At 39.3% G+C, this 25,160-nt stretch overlaps 1 protein-coding gene across 1 annotated transcript; it reads left to right on the top strand.

Moving 5' to 3' along the window:
• Positions 1–28: 28 nt before the first annotated feature.
• Positions 29–24,433, top strand: LOC117298646 (centrosomal protein of 63 kDa-like). Its single transcript, XM_033781964.1, has 15 exons — positions 29–175; positions 4,328–4,514; positions 5,115–5,210; positions 6,430–6,573; positions 9,054–9,167; positions 9,525–9,779; positions 12,362–12,507; positions 14,783–14,926; positions 16,421–16,538; positions 18,259–18,456; positions 20,197–20,361; positions 20,999–21,141; positions 22,645–22,805; positions 23,426–23,739; positions 24,009–24,433. Exons 1-15 carry the CDS (start codon positions 123–125, stop codon positions 24,192–24,194), a joined length of 2,424 nt encoding a protein of 807 aa, XP_033637855.1. The 5' UTR covers positions 29–122; the 3' UTR covers positions 24,195–24,433.
• The last annotated feature ends 727 nt before the right edge of the window (positions 24,434–25,160 follow it).

The raw sequence follows: 25,160 nt of genomic DNA, 5'->3' as shown, positions 1-25,160 counted from the left end.
GCATACATTGTACACTACGTGGCCGGACTAGTATTTTGACAACTTCAGAACATCAATATCAACATGCATGACATGAGTTCTATTTTGAACTATTTTTGAGGATTGAGACCCGAGTTTAGCACATGTTTTCTTTAGAGATGGAAGGAGAATTATTCAAAGAAGCAAATGACGTTGGGTGAGTGTAATTCTAATTGCCATTCAATCATTTGACTGTCTCAGTCAGCAGGTCAGAGCATGGTCAGAGGAACCATCCCATGGATGGTCACTGGTGGAACACTCCCTGCCTGGGCCGGGGATTGTCCTCACTGTGTGCTGACGACTGCTCCATCTATCTGCGATGGCCGTCCTGGAAAGAGTAGCTGCTAACCTTTGAGCAGTGGAAGCTTGCACCACTCTGTCTGAGTGAAGTCCTGCACAGTTGTATTGCCACCGTTCATTTATTACACTGTGATGGTGTGTGTACTGTAGCACTTTTTTCTTCAGTTTTTCAGGCCCTTTTTGTTATTAAATGTTTAATTTTTAATTAAGCTTGGCATGCCAATCATGCCAATCATCATGCCAATCAACCACCCTTGTCCAAACTTGTGAAGTTGTGGACCCTGCAGAGTAAACCAACGTAAACGTAAACATTCCTATTTTAATGTTGAAACTGGTAAAATTAACAAGGTAACGATTGATAATTCTTGAGGAGGGTTAGGTTATGGCAACTACTACGTCTACGGGGACCATACTCCTCAGTACCTACTACGTCTACGGGGACCATACTCCTCAGTACCTACTACGTCTACGGGGACCATACTCCTCAGTACCTACATGATCATGACCTACTTAGACTAGAACTCATCATGATGATGACCATGCATGTATAGTTAAAATTAACTTGAATGACGTTAGTTCCGCTATGGTCTCCACGTTTGTAAAGACCATAGCAGAACGAACCTCTGCATAGGGGCAATTCCACGGTAACTCGTGCTACAGTTTATGGTGTCCTTTTTCATACTCCAGGCTCCAGTTATTAAACAATATTTGATTTGAATCTTAATGTTTTGTATTTTGAAAGCCAACATCCAAGGCTAGATCCTCATAGTAATTTGACGAGAAAAAAATTAATTGTTGTATGCATGGGACAGCTCTTGGACAGCATGAGGACATGCTAAAAAATTACCCATTTTTATTTTGATCGTGTCCTGAAACAAAAACCAGTCAAGTCTTATTGATTATATGATGAGTAACTACTATGCCTAAGTTTATTATGGTATACCTTAGAAAGATGTGCTCTTCTTAATTTCACATTGACATGCAAAAAACATGGTAACTCGTGCTACGGTAACTCGTGCTAAAGTTTGTCCGGCCATTAACGAAGTACAATTGTTTCACAAAATGTTAAAGTTTCTTAAATAGAATTCCTCAGCAACTTGTAAAACTATCAAATAAATCTTTTTAAAGTAAAAATAAACAATTTATAACACAAAAACAGTGTAATTGTGAATATCGGTAACTCGTGCTACGAGCAGAGGACATGCTAAAAAATTACCCATTTTTATTTTGATCGTGTCCTAAAACAAAAACCAATCAAGTCTAATTGCTTATATGATGAGTAACTACTATGCCAAAGTTTATTATGGTATACCTTAGAAAGATGTGCTCTTCTTAATTTCACATTGACATGCAAAAAACATGGTAACTCGTGCTACGGTAACTCGTGCTACAGTTTGTCCGGCCATTAACAACTGACTATTATTTCACAAAATGTCAAAGTTTTTTAAATAGCATTCCTCAGCAACTTGTAAACTAATTTTGCCCAATTTGCACAACTTCACCGGGAAAGTGGTCTCCTTCATATTCAACCACAATATTTACAAACCATCGACCATCACAAATCTCAGTGTTTAGGTCTTTAGTAGTTTGCCTGCCACTGCCTACCATAGACCCCAGGCTTTAATATTGCATTTATGCAGAAGAGAGCTCTCAGTTGTTGCCAAGTAATACTTGGTAAAACTAACTGAATCCTCCTGCTGGTTTAGGGGGTAGTGAATTGCGGTAACTCGTGCTACATCGGTAACTCGTGCTACCGGTAACTCGTACTACAGTTTTTAACGGATCATTAAAATGTAGTAGATAATGCTTGACAGTTCAATTTCTTATAAATACTTGAGGCACCAATGGTAGAAGATAGATATTAATTGGCATCAATTAAAGTGTCACCATTTTGTAGTAAAATTAAAAAATGTATGTTTCGGTAACTCGTGCTACACTATATCTAAAGTATCTGAAGGTAAGCGATGAAAGGAAAAGTGGAGGGTGATGGTTAAAATTTAATGAATATTTCTTGTACACCATATTTCATGGATATAAAATGTAATGACTTTTATTGAAAACTGCTTATTGCTGAAAACATTGGACCCCATTTGAAAAAAGTTAAAGTTTTTTAAGTTTTCCCACTGAAAAATACACTTTCCGAACAAACGATTTTTTTTATAATCAAACTGTGAAGCAAATTCTAAAAAAGTTTTGAAGTTGATCCTGGCATGTGTTTGGAATAATAAGAAAGTGTCAAGAAACATGCAGGCATAATTTGATTTTTTTGAGTCATGTCCACTTTGGCTTGGAAATGCCCATAGATAGTTCTAGAAAGAAGTAGGAGCAGTTAAAAAATATGAGACTGAGAGTTTCGTTCCGCTAATATTTGCAGGCTGGGCACAATAGGGATTGCACAATGACATGATGCACTGAGCACTTTTTTGCGGATACCGGCGCTGTAGAAGCCGTCATTATTATTATTATTATTATTAATGTGCTAACAATAGACCCTTCCCATGAAATATGTAAATTGCACATGCGCGTGCGCACTAACGTTTTGGTTGGCAAAATGAGGGAACATCGCACTGTTTTGTACACGGCTAATGGGTGGGTGACGCAGACGCGATTGCGCGTCTGCTTAGTGCACAACTCTATGGTGTTTGCCAACCAACAGGGTCTGTACGCATGTGTGAATGTGATAAGCATATTTCATGGGAAGGGTCCATTGCAGCTACTCACTGCACAGTATGCAGGCTCAGAACACAGTGATGACGTTCATGTACTGACTTGATGTGGTATTTTCTAGGTTATTTTCTTTGAAAGGCAGGTAACACTCATTATTATAGACAGGCGCGTCAGGTTCGCGCCGCACCTAATAGATTAGGAGCAACTCTAGTACGACCCAAATAAATGTTGCTTTCAGAATGCGAACTTGACGTAACATTTACATTGGCTCGGCTCATGACAAGATCAACCTCTGGAAACAAGATGCTCCATAGTTGTTCTGAACGACTTATTGATCTTTTGACTTCCTTTGCATCCAGTCGCTTCTAACTGTTTCAGTCATCAAACTTTTCATGTACTTAATTCAGAATTTGGTTCGACACGACTCTGGTGGCGCCTGTCTATAATGAGTGTTGCTAGCCTAACGGGTTTATCAGTGTATATTAGCAGATAAAACAGGCTTTCAACAAAACTATTGTATGGCAGTCATAGTCTATTGAAGACACTGGACACTATTCTTGGTATATTGTCAAAGACCAGTCTTCTCACTTAGTGTACATGCAACATAGGCCTATGCATACTGTGAAAATTTGAGTCAATTGGTTTTGAATGATTTTACATTGTTTCTTAGACTTTGGTGATTTGTTTTCCCTAAAAACACACATTTTCTGTCGTCATCTCTTCACTCGCCCATTGCTTTACACGTGCTTTCGCTTGCGTTTTCACAGATTTTGCCCATGGTTGTTCAAATTACACTTTCCAGACGTTGATTTCCATATACTATCAACCTATTCCCTTTATCTGTTACCAAGTCAGGTTTTATGCTAATTATTATGAGTAATAACCAATAGTGTCGAGTGCCTTTAATGTGCTCACCAGCTGATTTAAAAAAAAAAAGAATATTCTCAGCTACGATGTCAGCACCTTTATTAGATTATGTGAAGTGCTGAAAGACTTGGCACAATTATAAGAAAAAGTTCTACCAATTTTGTAAAGGGTAGACGACTAAAGGTATATGAATGCAAATGTTAAGTTAATTAGTCCGATTGGAGGCCAACCTCTAACACAGACTATTTAATATTTTTCCAATATACTTTTATGATTTTAGTTTCCCTTCAAAATAATGAATAAAACAAAACATTTAGTAAGGTATCAAAACTCTTCTAAATAATTTCTGTCAAAAGTTTCTATCCCATTTTTGCACCTCATTTTGATAGTCTCTAAGTAGACATGAAAATATACTTTCAATAACTGAATATGTGAATAATATATCAGTTGTTTGTTTATTTTTCTCATAATGTAGATTGTTTGCTGGACCAATGACCTCTTGTGAAGCTGAACTACAAGAACTGATGCGACAAATAGACATAATGGTTCATAACAGAAAGATGGAATGGGAAACTGAACTTGAAGGTGTCAAAGGTCAATTAAGGTCAAGTGATAAGGAAGTGATGTCACAACGTGCGTTATTAGAGGTCAAACACCAAGAGGTTTGTAGTAAAAACAACGAAATAATGCATTTATACAATCCTATTTTTATACAATCCTATGCAATAAACAATAGGGTACAGGGAAACAGTATTTCTGTCAACGACCACCGGGGTTCGGGTTGCACACTTGTTCGCATTCGTCTGTGCCAATTTTGTGGTCTGATGAATGTTTGAAGATGAAAACAGATTGTCTTCCAAAGACGAGATCTGAGATTCGATCTTTGACCAAAGTAAGGAAAGTGTTCATGTATTGTATGTTTTTACTTCTGTGTTTGTCTAGCCTGTTTCACTCCACTGCAGCAGGAAAGCCTCTTCACCAATTCTCCATCTCACTCTATCCTGAGCTGCCTGTTGCCAAGCAATTATGCCCCTGTATGTACTTAGTCCATTTCTCCATCTTCTGTTTTGTCGCCCTCTTTTTCTTGTCCGGTTTCTTGGAGTCCAGTTGGTTGTTTTGCATGCCCACCTGTTGCCATGCCTCCTTGCTTGGTGGCCTCCCCATCTCCTCTCCTTTGATTTGATCGTCTTGATAATATCCTGCACTCTTGATTGTGTGTTACCACTTATAATAGCATTGATGGTTTCTATTACATGTTGCAGGTTGGACGCTTACAGCACCAATTAGATAGCAGTAAGGAAGATCAGAGATTACTCACATCTCAGTATGAGCAGAAACTTGCACAGCTAGGAACTCAGGTACATATTGTTAGTATAGGATAGATGTGGCATCCATCAAAGAAGTATCAAACTATGCACTTTGTTGCATAAGAACTTAGATACTTTACCCTTTTCCTTTACAGGTTGGGGGGGGGGGGGGGGCTCCAAGGTCAGGTTATATTTTGTGATACCTAATAATAAAAAATAATAATAGTGCCCTGGTCATTGGGCCAATAACAATCCTTTAATCTTACTCAGCTCCCTAGAGAGTATACAGCCGGTGCTGCAAGTTAGCGCGCTCCAAAGCTAATGAATAATTGGTTCTGCACATTTCCAAGTTCTTATATTTTGCTCATGAAAAGTATGTCACACATGGTGTTACTGCAAAGCAAAAAAGTATGTCACACATGGCGTTACTGCAAAGCGAAAAAGTATGTCACACATGGTGTTACTGCAAAGTGAAAAAGTACGTCACACATGGCGTTACTACAAAGCGAAAAAGTATGTCACACATGGTGTTACTGCAAAGCAAAACAGTATGTCACACATGGTGTTACTGCAAAGCAAAACAGTATGTCACACATGGTGTTACCTCAAAGTGAAAAAGTATGTCACACATGGTGTTACTGCAAAGCAAACAGTATGTCACACATGGTGTTGCTGCAAAGCAAACAATATGTCACACATGGTGTTACTGCAAAGCAAACAATATGTCACACATGGTGTTACTGCAAAGTGAAAAAGTATGTCACACATGGTGTTACTGCAAAGTGAAAAAGTATGTCACATATGGTGTTACTGCAAAGTGAAAAAGTATGTCACACATGGTGTTGCTGCAAAGCAAACAATATGTCACACATATGGTGTTACTGCAGGCAAACAATATGTCACACATATGGTGTTACTGCAAAGCCAAAAATTGTTACCTGAATACTGAATGTCACAGCACCAATCAACCAATCAATTTTGCACCGTATCCCGCAGGACGTTGGCTCCATGAATTTTCTTTCTCCACTCTTGCCTATCTTGCGCTCTTCGATGTTCCAGGTAGAAGGTGCTATTTTTTCCAGTTACTGTTTCAAGTAGGATGCATTTTGGGAGTCTGTTGTTTTTCATTCTCACTATGCGGCCAAACCAGGAAAGTTGGATCTTGTAGCATGCTCTCTACATTTTCACAAGACGCTGTTCCAGATGGAAGATAAACATTTGGGGCGAGTGTGTTATGTCTGTAGAGATGAAATATCTATTTTATCTTTAGCTGAGTAGTTTACAACAAGACTATGAGAGAGTTCAAAGACATCATAGTAAGCAGGCTGTAGGAGCAGAGAAGGAGAAGAGTCAAGTGACTGCTCAATTTCAAGATACCCTTGATGAACTCAAGAAAGCACAACTGGCAATCCAGGTATACAATGTATATTCCACAAGGAAAGGTTGTCATAAAGGCAGTGGACACTATTGGTAATTACTCAAAATAACTTTTAGCATAAAAACCTACTTGGTAACAAGTACTAGGGAGCTGTTGATAGTTTAAAACATTGTGAAAAACGGCTCCCTATGAAGTAACATAGTGTCGAGAAAGAAGTAATTTTCCACGAATTTGATTTCGAGACCTCAGAAATACATTTTGAGGGCCAAAAATCAAGCAACTAGAAGCACACAACTTTGTGTGACAAGGGTGTTATTATTATCTCGCCACTTCATAGGTTTGCTATTTTGTGCCATGTATGTTGAGATACACAAGTGAAAAGACTGTTCTTTGACAATTACCAATAGTGGCCAGTGTCTTAGACACTGGACACTATTGGTAATTGTCAAAGAAGACACTGAACACTATTGGTAATTGTCAAAGACCAGTCTTCTCACTTGGTGTATCTCAACACAATGCATAAAATACCAAACCTGTGAAAATTTGAGCTCAATCGGTCATTGAAGTGGCGAGATAATAAAAGAAAAACACCCTTGTCACACAAAGTTGTGTGCTTTCAGATGCTTGATTTCAAGACTTCAAGTTCTAAATCTGAGGTCTCGAAGTCAAATTCGTGGAAAATCACTTCTTTCTCGAAAAATACTCCACTTCAGAGGGAGTCATTTTTCATAATGTGCTATACTACCAACCTATCCCCATTACTCATTACCAAGTAAGGTTTTATGCTAATAGTTATTTTGAGTAATTACAAATAGTGTCTAGTGCCTTTAAACCATGTTCCCATTGGACTTTTCTTTTAAAGTACCGCATCTTTTCTGTGGAATTACAAAATTAACTCTAATGGGGACGCATGCTTTACACTGCCCTCCCTGTTAACTCACCGCGACTGTGTTGTAAAACTAATAGGCCGATAGAGGTCGTGGAAGACTTCCACAGAGCCACGGTAACTTAAAAGGGCCGCTAAAAAGTCCAATGGGACACTGTTAACCTACCGCGTACACACTGTCAAGACGCTATGCAAACGTAGCAGAATATAAGTCCAGGTGGGAATGCATGGTATAATTACACCAAAGCCACTCACAGTAACTTTCCGCTTGACTGTAGAAGAAAGAGTCCAATGAGAACATGGCTCTACACTGAGACCTTGGTGTGTGTGGGGGGGGTGTGTGTGTGTGTGTTAGAACATGGTGTAGTGCAGGACTGGGCCCGATTTCATAGAGCTGCTTAAAGAGCTGCTCAAAAAATTGCTTATACATGTACATGAAAGTAGTAGCATGACATTTCTTCTTTGATAAAAACCTGATTACCAACCAAATTTCCACGTGATTTTCAGGATAAGCAAACAACAGCTGAATACCAAGCAATATGCAACAAATGGTAATTTGGCTGGTAATCCTGTTTTTATCAAGGAAGAAGTTTCATGCTAAGCAAATACTTGTGCTTAGCAGCTCTATGAAATTGGGCCCTGGTGTAGAGATCACATTGAGATCAAACCCTCAAGTAACAAGACAGAAACAAAGACATAGCACACACATTACACAGGCATACAACATTTCAGCAGAACAGCTCAGTGATTTCCTGTTATTTGAGTTTCTCAGCTTTAAGTAGGATTTAAAACTTTGCATGGTGGAAATACGATATGGAAAGGTTCTCAGCTTTGTCATTGAAAACTAAAAAACACAGAGCAGAGTCTTTCTGTGCTGCAGTTTCATGTTTGAAAACTGTAATAAAGTTGATCCTTGTGGGACCTTCTTTAAAAAACAGTCTACAACTTCCTCATGCACTTCCTCGGGATTAACTGAATTTAAAATGAGCTACCATTTGTGATATATCCATGGAGGTAGATATGTCACTCTTCAAATGTGATGTGCTCTACCATCTGAGCTATCTAGCCCTATTGTTGGTGGTCTGCCTATTTTGCCAATATCTTTGTTCAGGGCAAGTCAGAAGCCATTCAACCTTATAACTGCTATTTGTAGCCAGGGATCACGCCCAAGTTTATGATACAACCTTTGGGATAGTTATGTTGCTGAGTGTTGCAGGTTCAAGTCCCACTCAAGTCCATGTGTTTTTGGTCTACCCAAAAATAAATTAGATTAGGTTAGGTTTATTTATTCATCATGAAACAGAGAAGAGTGTTTCCCAGTCATAGCCCAAAAAGGCAACATTCATAGATAATGAAACAGACACAAAACTGAACAACAGGAGAAATAAAAAACATACAATGCAATTAAAAGAAAAGAAAAGGCATCAAATATTTTTGCTAATCTCTTTCGAGCTTAATGTATGAACAAATTGTCTGTACAGCATTAGAACAAAGCTTTCAGCACCCCTTTACCACTAACCCTCCTTCCAGATGATAAAAGTCACGTTTTTTAAAGAGCTGTTTTAATCAGTATGATTACTTTGAACAGATCAGTGTGTATATTATGTACTTTATCGTGTTGACTGCATAGGAATATGAAAGTAAAGGCAGTGGTTGGGAGATTCAGAAACGAGCCTTCAAGCAACAAATACAGAGTCTAGAAACACAAAGAACAACAATGGCCGATAAACTGGAGCTACTCAAGGTATGTGCAGAGTATAGCAGAAATATCACAGTAACTGTAGAATGGATCATAAAGCCTGGTTTATACTTCATGCGAATGCAAAGTTAAAGGAACACTATGGACCTTTATCATGGTACAGCCATTTTGAATTACTCCCACTGATATCAATGTAACCAAACAGAGGCTGGAAGAACAAAATAGTCTGGTTCCTATTTGCAAAATGATTTTTAGCATTCATTATTGTTAATTGATACGAGGAACATGACCAAGATGGAGGCAGCATGGTAAGGTCTATACAACCAACTAGTCGAGTATCAAGCTGTTTACCAATTAGCTTTTCAGAACATGAAGATTGTTTTGTATTTTTTGTTTCTTTAGCAACAAGCCTTTGGTTACCAAGACCAGCTAGGTAAAAGGCGTCAACTGCTGGAACAGACTGAGATGAATTTCAAGTCTCGATTAGCTCACTTAGAAGGCTGTTTGACACGCTCGCAAGATGCTGTAGAAGATAAGAATAATGTGATACAGCGTCTTGAGAAGAGGCTAGATGAGATGGAGGATAGCAGGAGGAATGAAGATGGAGAGAGGAGGGAAAGAGATGGACGATTTCACAAGATGGACGCTCATATTAAGGTAGGAAGTCTTCAAAAAGTATTGCTTAAGAATTTATTACTTAGCAGAAATGAGCAGGATACCAGTCACAAATTGTACATGTTATTCTGGTTTAGTTATTCACTGCACTGGCGGCTAAGCAGGCTGAAAAAGTACATTTACAATAAAAATAGAGTAAACTTCATGTGACATAGTAGTTTATCTGGTAACCTTATTCTGGTAAGCACAATTTTGTTGTTCTTACATGTAGCTTACACATACAAATGTACTGGACTCCAACATAAAAGCTGCTTATCAGCCTGATTTTGTGTAAACCAGTATACTGTGCACAGTAGGTCTGAGCTAGCCCTATACATGTATAGGACTCTTCCTCTGTGCTGTACACAGATACAGAGTCCTACATATTACGGCCCATTTCTGGGGCAAACATCTTTCAAACCATCATAATGGATTTGTGAGGAATATATGAAGACCTAAACCCTACGCAGAAAAAAGTATGCTGCTTTGGAATGTGAATCTGTTGAAACTAGTGGCTTCTTGCAGATAAGATTGGAGTTATCAAGCTATGAACATTTTACGCCCCAGAAATGGACCCTGATATCCAGGACGACACTGTAGTATAATGGGGAAGTGTAAAGCCGCCATGGCTAGGTCTGAGCCAACCTTAATGAGAGTCAACTTTTTTTTAAAGCTCTTCTGTTTTGTTAAATTACAACAGAATCGGGACATTGTCATCAAATACCCAATAATGTTGACAACGGCAAACATATTAGTTAATTATTTGTTTGTGTTTCAAATAATGTGATGAGAAAATAAAATTATAGCTGTTGCAAACTGCTTACCAACCAAAAGGACCCATGGTATGTTGTGCAAAAATAGTTAATGGCCGGACGATTCAACCCTAGCAGAGTCTTTCTCGAAGGCTAAATGACAACACAACAAACATGAACAGAAAGTGTAACATTTATAAGCAGTGAAGTGGAAATACATGAATAGAAAGAAAAGAGTCTTAGAAGGCACACAGAGATAAGCAAGGGGTAAACAAAGAATGGGGGAGACAAGGGGTTAGTTGGAGGAAAGAGGCTGGTTTGACTACAAGAAGATTAACACACATTATAAATAATCATTACAAGTAAAGTAGTGATAGAAATACATGTAACCTTCAGCTGATCAGCTGATTGTGTCCCTTTTTAGAAATAGAGAGTTGAAGTCAATGGCTATGGCTGCGTTCGATTAGCTTCCCTGGGTAGACCCCGGTCTGCCCCCGGTACGTTCGAATAGCTTTGATGTCATTCCAGGAGCTCACCTGGGTTAGCCCCAAGTGCCCTGCTTGTGGAGTGGGTCACTTGGGGGCTGGCCCCAGGTGCATGACGTCACCACGAGAAGGTGGGTGATAGTTCGATTAGCTCTTGTCAGGGGCTCCCCCGAATGAGCACCGCGGGGTCGACCCAGATCCCACCCTAATAATAATATGAGACCGTGCAAGTATCACAAACTGCATGTTCAGCAATTGATCTTGTAAAACATTTTTACTTATGACACGAATGTAATGCATCTATTTTTACTCATGAGTACAAATGTGTTACAATTTGGGCCAAACAAATTTGAAAATATTGTTCCTCTTATTATAATAATAATAAACTACAGCATTTATAAGGCGCACTTTACTGAAAAGGAGAAACATTCAAAGGCGCCGGTCAAGTTTTGTCAAGATGTTGGAAAGCAAGCAAGAATAAGTGTGTTTTGAGTTTCTGCTGGAAGAGAGTGATGTTGTGTATTTGTCTGAGGTAATCCGGAAGTGAGTTCCAGAGTCTTGGTGCTATGTTGGAGTAAGCCCTGTCCCCATAACTGACCAGTCGAGTTCGAGAAACATGGAGCGTATTTCTGATAGATCTTAGACCTGGTCTAGTTGTACGGGGTGTCAAGAGATCGTGTATGTAGGGTGGAGCTGAACCATGTAGTGCCTTGAATGTGAGTATGATGATTTTGAATTGAATACGCTGATTGACAGGTAGCCAGTGTAGTTTATAGAGTATGGGGGTGATGTGATCGAACTTTCTAGTACCAGTTAGGAGACGTGCTGCAGCATTCTGTACTGACTGGAGACGATTAAGTGTGCTCTGAGGAAGACCGGTAAGAAGGCTGTTACAAAAGTTAAGTCTGGATGTGATGAATGCGTGTATGAGCTGCTCTGCCGCCTGCTTAGACATGAGGTGTCTGATTTTGGCAATGCGTCTAAGGTGCATGTAAGATATTTGGCAGACACGACAGACGTGCTTCTCAAGGGTCATACACTGGTCGAATATGACACCGAGATTACGCACGTCTGCTGGGTGTGACCTGGACATCACCAATTTGAATGTGTGGGATAGACATTTTGTGTTGAAGGTGAGGAGAGGAAATTATTATGAGTTTTGTTTTGTGAGTGTTGAGTTTCAGGAAATTGTCTTGCATCCATTATTATCAGTTGAGACCCCGACTATGTTGGCTTTTCCCAGTTAACAAGTTACTGCAACAGTATTGATATCGATGAATATTTTCCCACAAAACTAAATGTATTGAAGTTATTAATTTCCAGCTTTGTTGTGTATTTCATATTGCAGCATTTAGAAGATGAAACCAACCATCTGAGATGCGAGTTAGAATCACGAGATGGATTGATAAGAAGTGCAGAACAAACCATGAAGCAACATAAACATCAACTAGCTCAGATGGAGGAGTCTTTAGCCCTCAAGGACGATATGATCAGGTAATTTAAAGGCAGTGGACACTATTGGTAATTACTCAAAATAACTATTAGCATAAAACCTTACTTGGTAACGAGTAATGGGGAGAGGTTGATAGTATAAAACATTGTGAGAAACGGCTCCCTCTGAAGAAACATAGTTTTCGAGTAAGAAGTAATTTTCCACGAATTTGATTTCAAGACCTCAAATTTCGAAATCAAGCATCTGAAAGCAAGCAACTTCGTGTGACGAGGTAGCCTTGCTAAGGCAGTTGCATTATTCACTCCGAAAAGATGCTCTCGTTTACACTGTGCTAGTGTGTTGTATTCACACCGCACAACCCAACCGTAAACACTGTCACATCGCTCAACACTCACCGTACGGCACAAGTCATCCGCACTCGTACCACTAACCTGCATGCGGAGGCCGTAGGTCGACAGCCTTGTAACGTCTGAGTTTAATGTGTTAAAAATTCCAATATTGGAAAAAATGGGGGGGGGGGCTCTCGGATATGATAGTATGCTGCTCATGATTATGTATATCTTTTGTCGGACCTATTAGACAACACAGGATGTGAAGCAAATGAATTATTCATCTTGTCGTCCAATCATGCACTTCCCTTATCACGACCTTTGGACCCTATCATGCTTGCTGAGCGTCCGCGGTGGTTGTGTGATGTAAACATGACTTCCGCCACTGACCAATGGGGTCTCGTCTTTCGCGGGCATTGTGGTAATGTGTTGACTGTGGGAACTCTTCTTTAGTGCTCATTATATTAATGAGTCATAGGCTTTAACACAGACCCTACAAGGCTGTCATCCTACTGACCAAACGCATGCGGATAGCGTACAGGGGCGACGTGTCGTGTGATGTGGTTACGCAAAGTGTATCAAGTGGGTTTTTACAGCGGCTGTCTTTTTTCGGAGTTATTGTCTTTCTTCCATTACTGTCTCGTAACTGCGACAACCAATTGAGCTCAAATTTTCACAGGTTTGTTATTTTATGCATATGTTGAGATTAGTGCTGGGCGAATAGTGAAATTTTGATATTCGGATAACGCTGGTCAACTATCCGAAATTAACCGGATATTTGAATAGTTTTTTTCGCCGCTAGAGGGCGCTATAAAAATTTTAAAAAAAAAATTAAAAATATTTTTGTTTTGCCGCTAGAGGGCGCTGTTCGTCTGGAATGAGATCGTATGGGCGGATTGATATTAGTTTTAGACAGTGTCACTCAGTTCATTCATAAAAATAACTGGATCTAATTTAAAGATGGCGATTTGCTTTTTCTTTTGGTCGTGATTGACTCTACGTGAAGGAAAACTTTCGTAATCTTTGGACAAATTACGTCAGAAATGTCATTGTTTTAACTCTTCACGGAGGTGAGCATAGTTAAATACTTAATTTATGCTGTTTTATGTTGTCTTAATAGAAATTTCATAAGGATTCAGACAAAACATTCCTATCAGTTGTCGCCCGACGTCTGCGGATATTCGGATATTAAAGAATATCCGGTTACTTGGTTGTAATTGCAGAACTATCCGGTTTATAAATAATGTAGCCATTGGCGCCCTATGCGGATATCCGGTTAAGAAAAAAAAGGCATTCGCGGTTACAGATAGGAAAACCTATTCGCCATTAACCGGATATTCAAATAATTCGCCCAGGCCTAGTTGAGATACACCAAGTGAGAAGACTGGTCTTTGACAATTACCAATAGTGTCCAGTGTCTTTAAATCAATCAATCAATCCTAACGTTTATATTGCGCCATATTCCAACGATCATTGCTCATGGCGCCTTACAGTAATCTCTTGTTAACTGGTGAGCTTTGAATGAGGTCATAAAAATACGTATTGTACTGGTGGGTGATTGGCTGATGTTGTTAGGAAGACTGTTCCCATGAAAGCTTTTCCCATGTCAAGGGGTTCACCACAGCACCTTTAAAACCATTAACTTTTATTATTATTGTTATTATTATTATGATGTTCAGATGTTTAGATGTTTCTGGGGTAGACCATGCATGAGAGCTTTTCTCATGTCAAGGGGTTTGCCCGGTGTTGCTGGTTTGATTGGCACCATATTGTGCCACAGCACCTTGTAAACCAATAAATGGTGCTATGTAAAAGGAGTAGATCTTTTCATTCAAAGGTAGTCCCACATACCTTGCAGGAAAATACTGTATGTTAAAGCGCCTTGAGCGTCTCTGAGTGACGGATATGCGCATGCAGCATGCTATATAAGAAGCCACTATTATTACTATTTTTATTATTATTATTACTATTATACTTTTTTTCCCAGATGTTTGAAGGAAGACGGTGCTCAGGAAACAGTGCATCAGATTCATGAACTTCAATATGAACTAGATGAGAAAGCTACAGAGACTAGCAGATTGATAAAAGCAGAAACTCAGCTCAAGAATGAAACGCATAGGTTACAAACAAGGTAGTTTATACATCATTCCGTCGTGTCAGTGCAAAAAAAAAATGTATCTCCCAAAAGATCATTTGTAACATGGGAGTTTGAAATGTCAAAATATTGAATCTCACTTAAAATAACCTGGAGGTACACACAAAACAAGTATGCATCAAGATACAACGTTTTTTCACTGACGCAACAATTTGAGCTCGTTGTGTGCATGTTTTATTTCATGTACAATAGGGTGATCAGGGTGATCATTAACATGAGAAATACATTTCAGAATTTAGTTTGATTAAATCTTCATAAATCCTTGACAATTGACTGAATTGAATTTACCGAGTTTGACCTTTTTATGGTCTGTTTAGACTTGCTAATCATTGTAAATATAACAAACCTTTGTTGTTTTTACAACTTCAACAACTCCAAAACAAAGCTGCAAAATTATAGTTTATTGCCAAAAAGTCTGATCATGTTTTACCCCTCCTTGAAAAGCATCACTTCACTTCGCCTCCACAGTAGCAGCACGCAGCATCAGAGTCCAGCTTTCTCCAGGAGACGATCAGAGCATACTGATCGAAGCGTCGAGTTGAAACCAACGGTTCTTTTCAGAATGGCCCCAACTCATTAGAGATATTCATTACATGGTGTTACCGCAAACCTTTCCATATCGTATTTCCACCATGCAAAGTTTCAAATCCTACTCACTTGCTTCTTGTTCATAAATTTGATGATTGCATTATTCTTGATCGATTGTGCATCTTTATATTCTCTCAAAGAACTTACTATTCCTTATTAAATTTAACAGAAATAATCACTGTAAATTTCGCTCCAGTTTGATTCCTGTATTTTAAAAAGCCCAGGTTATGGAATGATTTAGAAGTTAAATTCACCATGCAATTATCGCTTATACCCCCATCACACCGCATTTTCTCACTACATTTTGAAAAATGGAGTGGAGTAGTAGAAACTTGGACGGGCTCGGACAAGTATGATTGGGAAGGCGTTCCAGAACTTTGAGCATACATGCTCAACTTTTTGGACAACCATTCCGTCCTAAAAGTAGACGGAGTGGCAACGTACTTAAAACGAAAAGGACGTACTATGCATGGAATTGCCATACTTGGATCAGACTACGGATGGCTAGATGATGGTGTCGGGCCATTTAGATGCACGTGTGAACACAGACCAGGTCCATTAATTTGTAGCACATTCATTCTGTTCACAGACATGCCCAACTCATTTTCAGAATGTAAAAGTGACTAGGGTCACATTGCAGACATGTTCCAGTCAAAGCTATTTGTTCTAGCCAGACCAAAATCTGTTTTACGATATATCTTTTAGGAAGAGTGCGGATGTTTTGAGAACAAGTTTGGTGTGACCCAGCCTATAAGCATCTTAAGTCTTTGCTCCAAACCTACTTATTTTAAAACATGACTGCTTTTCTGTTTTAGCTTATTGCAAAGCACTGTGTTATCTTCCAGTAATAGCCCTATATTATGATTATTGTGATTTAAATAGGTTAGATGAATCTCATCTGGAGTGTGCTAGATTGAATACTGATTTAGCGAAGAAGATAGATGAACTAAGACATCTTGAAGGTTCTCAGGTCAAACAGCTGAAGCAGCAGCTGAATCAAGTAAGCTTAATAAATTCAGAACTAGTCATCTCATTTTATTTTGAGGTATACTGGACTGGATCATTTTCCTGGTAGCATAGGAACTTTGTCTTTAGGCCTTTCCACACTACAAAAAGTCTCTGTGTTGGACAAGGATACGATCCTTGGACACTATTGGTAATTACTCAAAATAATTATTTACCATAAAAACTTACTTGTTGATGATCACTGGAGAGCTGTTGAATGTATAACACATTGTGAGAAACGGCTCCCTCTGAAGTAACGTTGTTTTCGAGAAAGAAGTTTTCCGCGAATTTGATATCGAGAATTAGATTTTGAGGTCTCCAAATGAAGCATCTGAAAGCACACAACTTGGTGTGACAAGGGTGTTTCTTCTTCCATCATTATCAAGCAACTTCGATGACCGATTGAGCTCAAATTTTCTCACTTTTCTTTTATTTTATGCATATGTTGAGATACACCAAGTGTGAAGACTGGTCTTTGACAATTACCAATAGTTTCCAGAGTCTTTAATGTGGACCGACCTTTTCACACAACAAATTTTCAACAAGGTGTCGCCTTATCTGCGTTGAAACCACGCAACCTTACTCGGGAGGTGGCTTGAGATATCTCGATCTGTTTCCAAAATTTTAACACGGATCAAATGTCGTAGTGTGAACACCTCTGGGTTCATTTTTGATCGTGTTGAGTATGCTAGGCGCAGTAGTTGTTGAGTGCATAGAGATAGAGTCAGCCGCGTGATAAAAACACCTCACAATAATTTGATAAGTAATAACTTACCGCTCTTGGCTATGGGTTCAACCGACGGGGATCTTACAATTTCTCAGCTTGTTTGATTTGTGCGTTTAATTTTTTCTAAGTTCCTTGTGTCTGTTGATAATGTTCTGATTATTCTTATCACTAATAGATGGATTCAACTGCCAATTGTGATGATAAACAATGGAAAAGTACAAATGTGTATGCACGACGCACAACTCTCACCCAATGATAGCCTTGTACGTGTGCTTGTTTATCAAAGATGGTGGTCAATGACGTCATGTGATGTTATCCCATGATAATTTGTTGATTAATTGTTACCCCATGCTCATTTATTGAAATCTAAAAGTATCATGTGCTACTGTACCCTCAGCCTTGGTTGTTGCATTGGACGCAGAAGCCCTTGTTTCCTACATACCCCAACTTGGGTTTATACACAGGAAAGAATTGTTAACAATAGTGTTTTATTGCATGCCTGATACTTCATGGAGGCAATGAAAGGCGATTGCCTCCATGCCCCCTGGTCGTTGCCTTTGCTGCCCTTGAAATGCTACAGTTGAAATGAACAATTTCCTCATAGGGTGCCCTTTACCTAGGAGAAAATGCCTTGGTGCCCTTGCCCTCTCAAAAACAAAGCATACATACCTGTTTTGGTTTGCGGTAACACCATGTGTGTGTCTACTTGCCAGGTAGATTATGTTCTTTAGAGAGCTGTCTTGCATTATATTCTACCACAGAATTTGAGAGACATTTCAGATTTGAAAGAACTGTTTTGCTTTTTAGCTAATACCTATGCGGTAGGTAGAAAACTGGATGGTTATTAGCTTCCCTACCGCTGAGTGAGTTCTTAATTGGTCTCTTCTTATCAGAACTGAGAACTGCAAAGCACGTATATATTGATACCTCACCATGCAATGCCTCAAATCCCATATAATGTTTTACCATTGTATTGTATGATACGTAGGCCAAAGAACTCAGCAAAGAGCAAGAGCAGCATTATCTTTCACATCTTGATGGTATGAGGTCAGAGGTTGCAGCTTTGACCTCTGACCTTCATCATCGTGATATGACTTTAGCAACATTGAGTCACAAGATTGCATCTGCTGAGAGGAATGAGAGGGAGGAAGCTCAAAAGAGTGAACGGCATCAACATGAACTGCAGGTCAATATTCAATTATCAATAAACAATCACATTCACTCATTCACATTTGAAATAAATGTATGTCGGTTATCTTGCAAATGAGAGAAAATGTTTGGATTTTTTGTTTACTAGCTTTGAAAACAACATAAAGTTGATGTGTTGCATCTGAGATGTCCAATGTTGTTATGTAGGGTTGCAGTTAGGAGCAAATTTGATTGCGCACCATGGTTAACTAAAGGTTGACTATTTTGACTTGAACCCAGGTTGGTTGACCATTGGTTGACTACGTGTCGTCGACTATTTGGAACCAGCCTCATGACCATGGTTTCTTATGTGGTCATGATAGCTTGTTCCATTCTAACATGTGTAAAGTGCAGGGGAGAAACAGTGAAACTATAGCGAAAAGGCGGAAGGCAATGGAGTGATGAATAGTGATGGTTGACTAGGCTTCCAAACGAGATGTTCAAGTGATTAAGCCACTGTGCATGTACGTTGCTAGTCATTGGTCAATCACAGGTCGACTAAATGTGTGCACTCCAACTTGCTCTTGGACTTTGTGTTGTGCTGGAAAAGTCGGCTCAGTGCTTGTAAATTGCCCTCAGAGTCTGCAGCCATTAGAGCAGATCATACGCATACCAGCTGCAATTGCAAGTGCATAGAACTGTATGTATGTGAAATAGAAGAATTGTCTCTTCTTTTTAGTTTAGGCCCAATTGTGGATCTTATTTCATCATCAAAATACATCATTTGTTAGATTTGTGTGCGTCTGCTTTGTTACATATGTAACTGTTGTCAATTGTCTAGAAGACTGCACAAGTCATATCGGCCTGACTACTTGGGCCTTCTCCTTTATATTCAACTTGGCATCAACCAACTGCAGTGCATGCCACCTGAGTAATTTGGTAGCACATGAGTAATTTTTGTCTTACAAACCGAAAGAATTTGATGTAAACATTTAAGTGTGAATGGAATCTCTTCTTTGAGATTGCCTGAAACTGGTTGCCTGTAAATTGCCTCCTGTGTCATGGCCCTCATCATGTTACTCTTGTTTTTTACCCAAATCACATGATGGTAAATCTGGTTGTGCCATGTTGGGAGTCCCTGTGCATATTTTAGGTGATGCCTGTTGGGTTAGACTTGAGTATCGTTATGACTCAAAATTACAGAATGGCAGACAATAACCACAGGTGACTTCAGTCCAAGGCTTTATGGATGTATATGAGACTTAGGAGAGACACGTTGATAAAGACTGTTGCTCATTAAAGGTAGTGGACACTATTGGTAATTAATCAAAACAATTGTTAGCATAAAAACTTACATGGTTACGAGCAATGGAGAGCTGTTGATAGTATAAAACATTGTGAGAAATGGCTCCCTCTGAAGTAACGTTGTTTTGGAGAAAGAAGTTATTTTAACGAATTTGATTTCGGGACCTTAGAATTAGATTTTGAGTTCCCGAAATCAAGCATCTGAAAGCACATCTGTGTGACAAGGGTGTTTTTTCTTCCATTATTATCTCACAACTTCGACCACCAATGGAGTTCAAATTTTAACAGGTTTGTTATTTTTATGCACTTGGTGTTGAGATACACCAAGTGAGAAGACTGGTCTTTGCAATTACCAACAGTGTTTCCAGTGCCTTTAAAGATGTTTGCGGGTTCAGAATTATGTACATACAAAGATATTTTCAATAAGTTATTTTGCCATGCCACATTGTGTGTGTGTCGATGATTTTCTGAATGCATTTTTGATTATGTGCAGATTACTAATGCCCAGTTAGATGCACTCCGCATTGAGAATCAAAGCCTAAGGGATGGCACTGGAAGTCCAGATAGTAACACACAGGATATGAGACATGCTGAGCGCCAATTACAAGAGCTTAAAAACATGCACAAACAACATATGAAGGAGTCACAGGTGCTGCAGGTTAGTACTCAAGTTCATTTATGTAGTATATATACATGTAGTACATGGAGGATACAACATATGAAGGAGTCACAGGTGCAGCAGGTTAGTACTCAAGTTCATTTATGTAGTATATGTACATGTAGTACATGGAGGATACAACATATGAAGGAGTCACAGGTGCAGCAGGTTAGTACCCAAGTTCATTTATGTAGTATATGTACATGTAGTACATGGAGGATACAACATATGAAGGAGTCACAGGTGCAGCAGGTTAGTACTCAAGTTCCAGTATCTAGTACATGGAGCATTCAAAGGTACTGCAGGTTAGTACTCAGGTTCCACTATCTAGTACATGGAGGATACAAAGGCACTGCAGGTTAGTACTCAGGTTCCAGTATCTAGTACATGGAGGATACAAAGGTAACTGCAGGTTAGTACTAGGGTTATAATTATTAGTCATTCCAGTATTGGAATCTGTTGGGAATTTTACCATTTTGTTAACCCATCAATGAATCCCTGTGAATTAAATTAAATTTAACTAATTTAAAGGTGAATTGAATCGAAGCAAATCAAATCAAATCAAAATGAATTATATTGTTTTCCATTTTTGAATTGAATTGAATTAAATTGAATTTAATTGGATTGATGTGCCTAGGAGGAGAATAGCATACTACAGAGGAAGCTGACTTCCATGACTCAACAACTACATGATTCAGAAGTAACTCAGCAGAACAGATATCAAGCAGTTATGCAAGAATCAAACAATAAGATGACACAAATCACTCTGGAACATGAGAGGTAATGATATGAATGATATTCCTAAATACCCCAGACAGTATCTCTACTCCTCCCCACAAGCTAACAGACGCCAATATTATCACGCCAACGCAATTCATAGCTATTAATAACAGCGCATAATCTAAACAGATTCTTTACAAAGTTTTTGAAAAATATATTTTCAACCTCGAATTTTCAATTGTCAAAGTGTCTATGATTGTAGTTTTTTTTACGTTTTTTACAAAAGGGCATTTATAAATGGGAATAAAGGAGCAGTGACTTGTTCACTACCGTTTTAAACCTTGCAGGGTCATTGCTGTGCGATAAAGGCCCTCGCCTTCGGCTTGGGCCTTTATCACACAGCAACGCCCCTGCCGGTTTTAATTGGCCGTTTAAGAACTTGACGCTACCCTTTTATTCCCTCAATAATAAACGTAAGTATAACGCGCCTTTTTACTGCAAGGTGAGTAGGACAAAGATTTTGAAAATGATGAGAACTTACCCTTAGCACACCATGTAATGGTTTACATGGTGCTACAGCGCATACAGCAGCCAGAGCCAGGAACACCAGGGCAAATGGTTTACATGGTGCTACGGCGCATACAGCAGCCACAGCCAGGAACACCAGGGCGAATGGTTTACATGGTGCTACAGCGCATACAGCAGCCACAGCCAGGAACACCAGGGCGAATGGTTTACATGGTGCTACGGCGCATACAGCAGCCACAGCCAGGAACACCAGGGCGAATGGTTTACATGGTGCTACGGCACATACAGCAGCCACAGCCAGGAACACCAGGGCGAATGGTTTACATGGTGCTACAGCGCATACAGCAGCCACAGCCAGGAACACCAGGCGAACCCCTTCTCCTTTCAAAAGTGCACTGGGTTCTTTTACACAACACATGGGACCATCGACTTTACATTCCATCCGAGGGACAAAGCAATGTTGTTTTGCTTAAAGACACAAGTGTCACGGCTGGGGATTCGAACCCACACTATGCTGATCAGAAACACAAGAGTTTGAATTTGTTGCTTCTAACCGCTCGGTCACGACACTTCCACGATCTAATGTTTCTTCCATAATTAGGTTCAGAAATGGGAATTTTGTCTTGTGCGCATTTGTACTCCACGTCACTAGGCATTCTATACTTGCAAGGCTAGTGCAGAAATTTGGGGCTTGCCAAGCAAGCTGAGAATGGTGATCGGGAGCATAACATTTGGCGGTTAGCAGAGCCATCAAAGCGGTCCCTGATCTATTTCACAAGCAAAGAGAAACTTAACCATCTTTGATGATCCAGAATGTATATTTTAAAGCTTTTACAATTTGAAACATCTGCATTGAGTTGATAACCACGAGGTGCTGCTGCAAAAGTATCAAAACGTATCCATCACTCTTTTCTTTCAAACTATAATATAAACAAGAGGTTACAAAGCAAAAAGAAACAGTTGTCTGAAAGTTACATTCAGTTATTTTAACAAATTTCCTGTTTGTTTTATAACTTTATCCTCTATTTTTTTTAGGAAGTTGAAGATTTTAGCAGAACGACACAACCATGATGCTGAGCTACTGCAATGTCAGTTAGATACTACAGTACTACAAGATGACTCTGAGATCAGTCGATTAAGGGATCTATGTTCATCACTCAAGGGGAAACTCAAAGAGAAGACTCATTTACTCAATAGTAAGTAGGGTACAGTCAATTACATGCACAATGTACATTCAGCAGACCCCAAAACAACATTGCCAATTCCCCTGTGAACCTGTTACAAAGTGCTCCTGTGTGCCTTCTATGTAAACATACAGTAAACCCAAAACAATACATCAGATGGTGTTGTCAATGTACTTGTTATACCTCGGTAACAAGTTGTCAAGTTTGATATGTCCAGAACCAATTACCAATAGTGATACACAAGTGTAGAGTTGTTTCTTATTTGAACAACTGTTCATCTCCTTATTAAACCAAGTCCCTTGTATACTCCATGGTAATGATGTTTGAAGATGACAACAGACCTTTGAAAAGAGGAATAATAATTGTATAATGTATGTTCAATGAGTATAATGTATTTTAGCATTTATTTATGATTTATCTTGAAGAATTATCTTGAAGAAAAAAATTAAAAGATCTTAATCTCAAAGTTAATCTTTAAGTTTTATGCAGAAAAAGTAGTGCCACTGTGATAGTAGGTGTATGTCAAACACACCAGCTTAAACTATAACTTGATTTTAGGAGAACTCATGGCTTTTAATACAGCAAGTATGTTATTGATTAAGGTGTTTGTGTATTTTTTCTGATCCCTTCAGGATTGCAAGGAGAGAATAATGCTATGGCAGGATTTGTCAGTAACGTAGAAACTATCGCAACATCCCCACCTTACCCGTCACCATCATCAACTCATCGTAAATCATCCCATCACTCACCCCGCCACCCATCAAGCCCCTCATCCTCCTCAATCCAATCACCTCATGAGCTGAGCCTGTCATCTACAACACCTCGTACTCGACGACAATCACCAGCAGCAAGGAAGTTATTTGAGGATGACTACAACGCTGCAGCCATGCCTGAAATACTGGGATTCCCGGAGCTTGTTATACCCTCTAATGATGTGGATTCTAAGGTAAGGTTTGATCAACGACTGGGTCGGGTTGCAAATAATAATAAAAGGTATTTGTAATGGCCCAAATCGAAGACAATGTAAACAAAAAAGTACATGACCACATCCAGTGAATGCTAAGTACACAATAACAATAATACCACTAAAAACAACAACAATGGGAAAGAGATCAGAAACCACGATCAGACCTGCAGCATTGAACCAAAGAAAGTCCCGATATTTGTACAGAGTAAAGATGTCAGCCTATTCCTTTGTGTAATTTCCTGTTGCAGAGGCCGGATTCCAGACAGTCTATTACAGCCAGTTTTATGGCGGAGGACCTACGTAGAACCAAAGACTTAGAGCAGCTTTTAGATGATCATATTGCAAACCTTGAGCAACAAACTGATGACACAATACACAGGAGGCGCATTGGTGGTGATGGTGGTGACCTATTGGGTCAAGAGAATAGGGTTTAAAGGCACTTGACACTTTTGGTAATTACTCAAAATAATTGTTAGCATAAAATCTTTTAAAACACACTTCTTGTTTGTTAAGTATTCTGGTTGGCTGAAACATGGTCACATGGGGTGAACTAATATAGTCTACTGCTTGCGCATGCATGTTTTGGGGGAATAGTGCCTGCCGGGCAGTAGTCTTTGAAAATAGTGCCTGGTTACAGCGCCCTCTCTTGACTTGAACCGTGCAACTACAAAACTTCTGTTGTTTTCCTGATCTCTGTTCTTATTTCACATGTAAGACTGAGGTGTGATATAAAACACATATTGACTGGCATAATTCGGTAACTAGTGTACGTCTATTCCCCCTTGGTCTGGTCTGGTAATTGATTTCATCATGAGACATGCTGTAGACAATAACAACAGAGGTATTGTCCTTATACCCAGGTGAAGCTCAAGATATCCCGAGGTGAGGCTTTCTGATTTAGACTATGCCGACGACATAGCTTTATTCGAGGAATCAGCTACCAAGATGGCTGAAACAATAGAATCTATAAGATCACTTGCAGGAAAACTCGGGCTACACATGAGTTTCAAGAAAACAGAACTCATGACAATTGGAAAGTCAACTGCTTCCGCATACACTCCCTCATCCACTCCCATTGTCCCACTTGGAAATGAAGGAAACATCAAAGTGGTGGAGCATTTCAAGTACCTGGGTGCCTTCTGCAGTGCTGATGGAACAATTGGCAAAGAGCTGAAGGCAACAGAATTGGCAGAGCTGCAGGATCTTTCAGGGAGCTGGAGAAGATATGGAAAGATCGATATCTCAACCTGAAGTTCAAGATGAGGTTCTACAACTCTCGTGTTCGTTCAACCTTGCTGTACGCCGCCGATTGCTAGAGTCTGACAGAGAGAGACGAAGCCAGGCTAGATGCTTTTGACATGAGATGCCAAAGAAAGATTCTGCGTATTAAATGGACGCAA

Source organism: Asterias rubens, chromosome 13 (assembly GCF_902459465.1).
Source record: "Asterias rubens chromosome 13, eAstRub1.3, whole genome shotgun sequence".
Taxonomy (NCBI): Eukaryota; Metazoa; Echinodermata; class Asteroidea; order Forcipulatida; family Asteriidae; genus Asterias; species Asterias rubens.
This window is presented reverse-complemented; position numbering and strand designations above follow the sequence as displayed.

Excerpts from the sequence above, each read along its gene's own strand:
- LOC117298646 (XM_033781964.1), top strand. The coding sequence starts at position 123 with ATGTTTTCTTTAGAGATGGAAGGAGAATTATTCAAAGAAGCAAATGAC. Across the intron at positions 176-4,327 it reads AAAGAAGCAAATGACGTTGG|ATTGTTTGCTGGACCAATGA; the intron begins GTGAGTGTAATT and ends CTCATAATGTAG. Across the intron at positions 4,515-5,114 it reads TAGAGGTCAAACACCAAGAG|GTTGGACGCTTACAGCACCA; the intron begins GTTTGTAGTAAA and ends TACATGTTGCAG.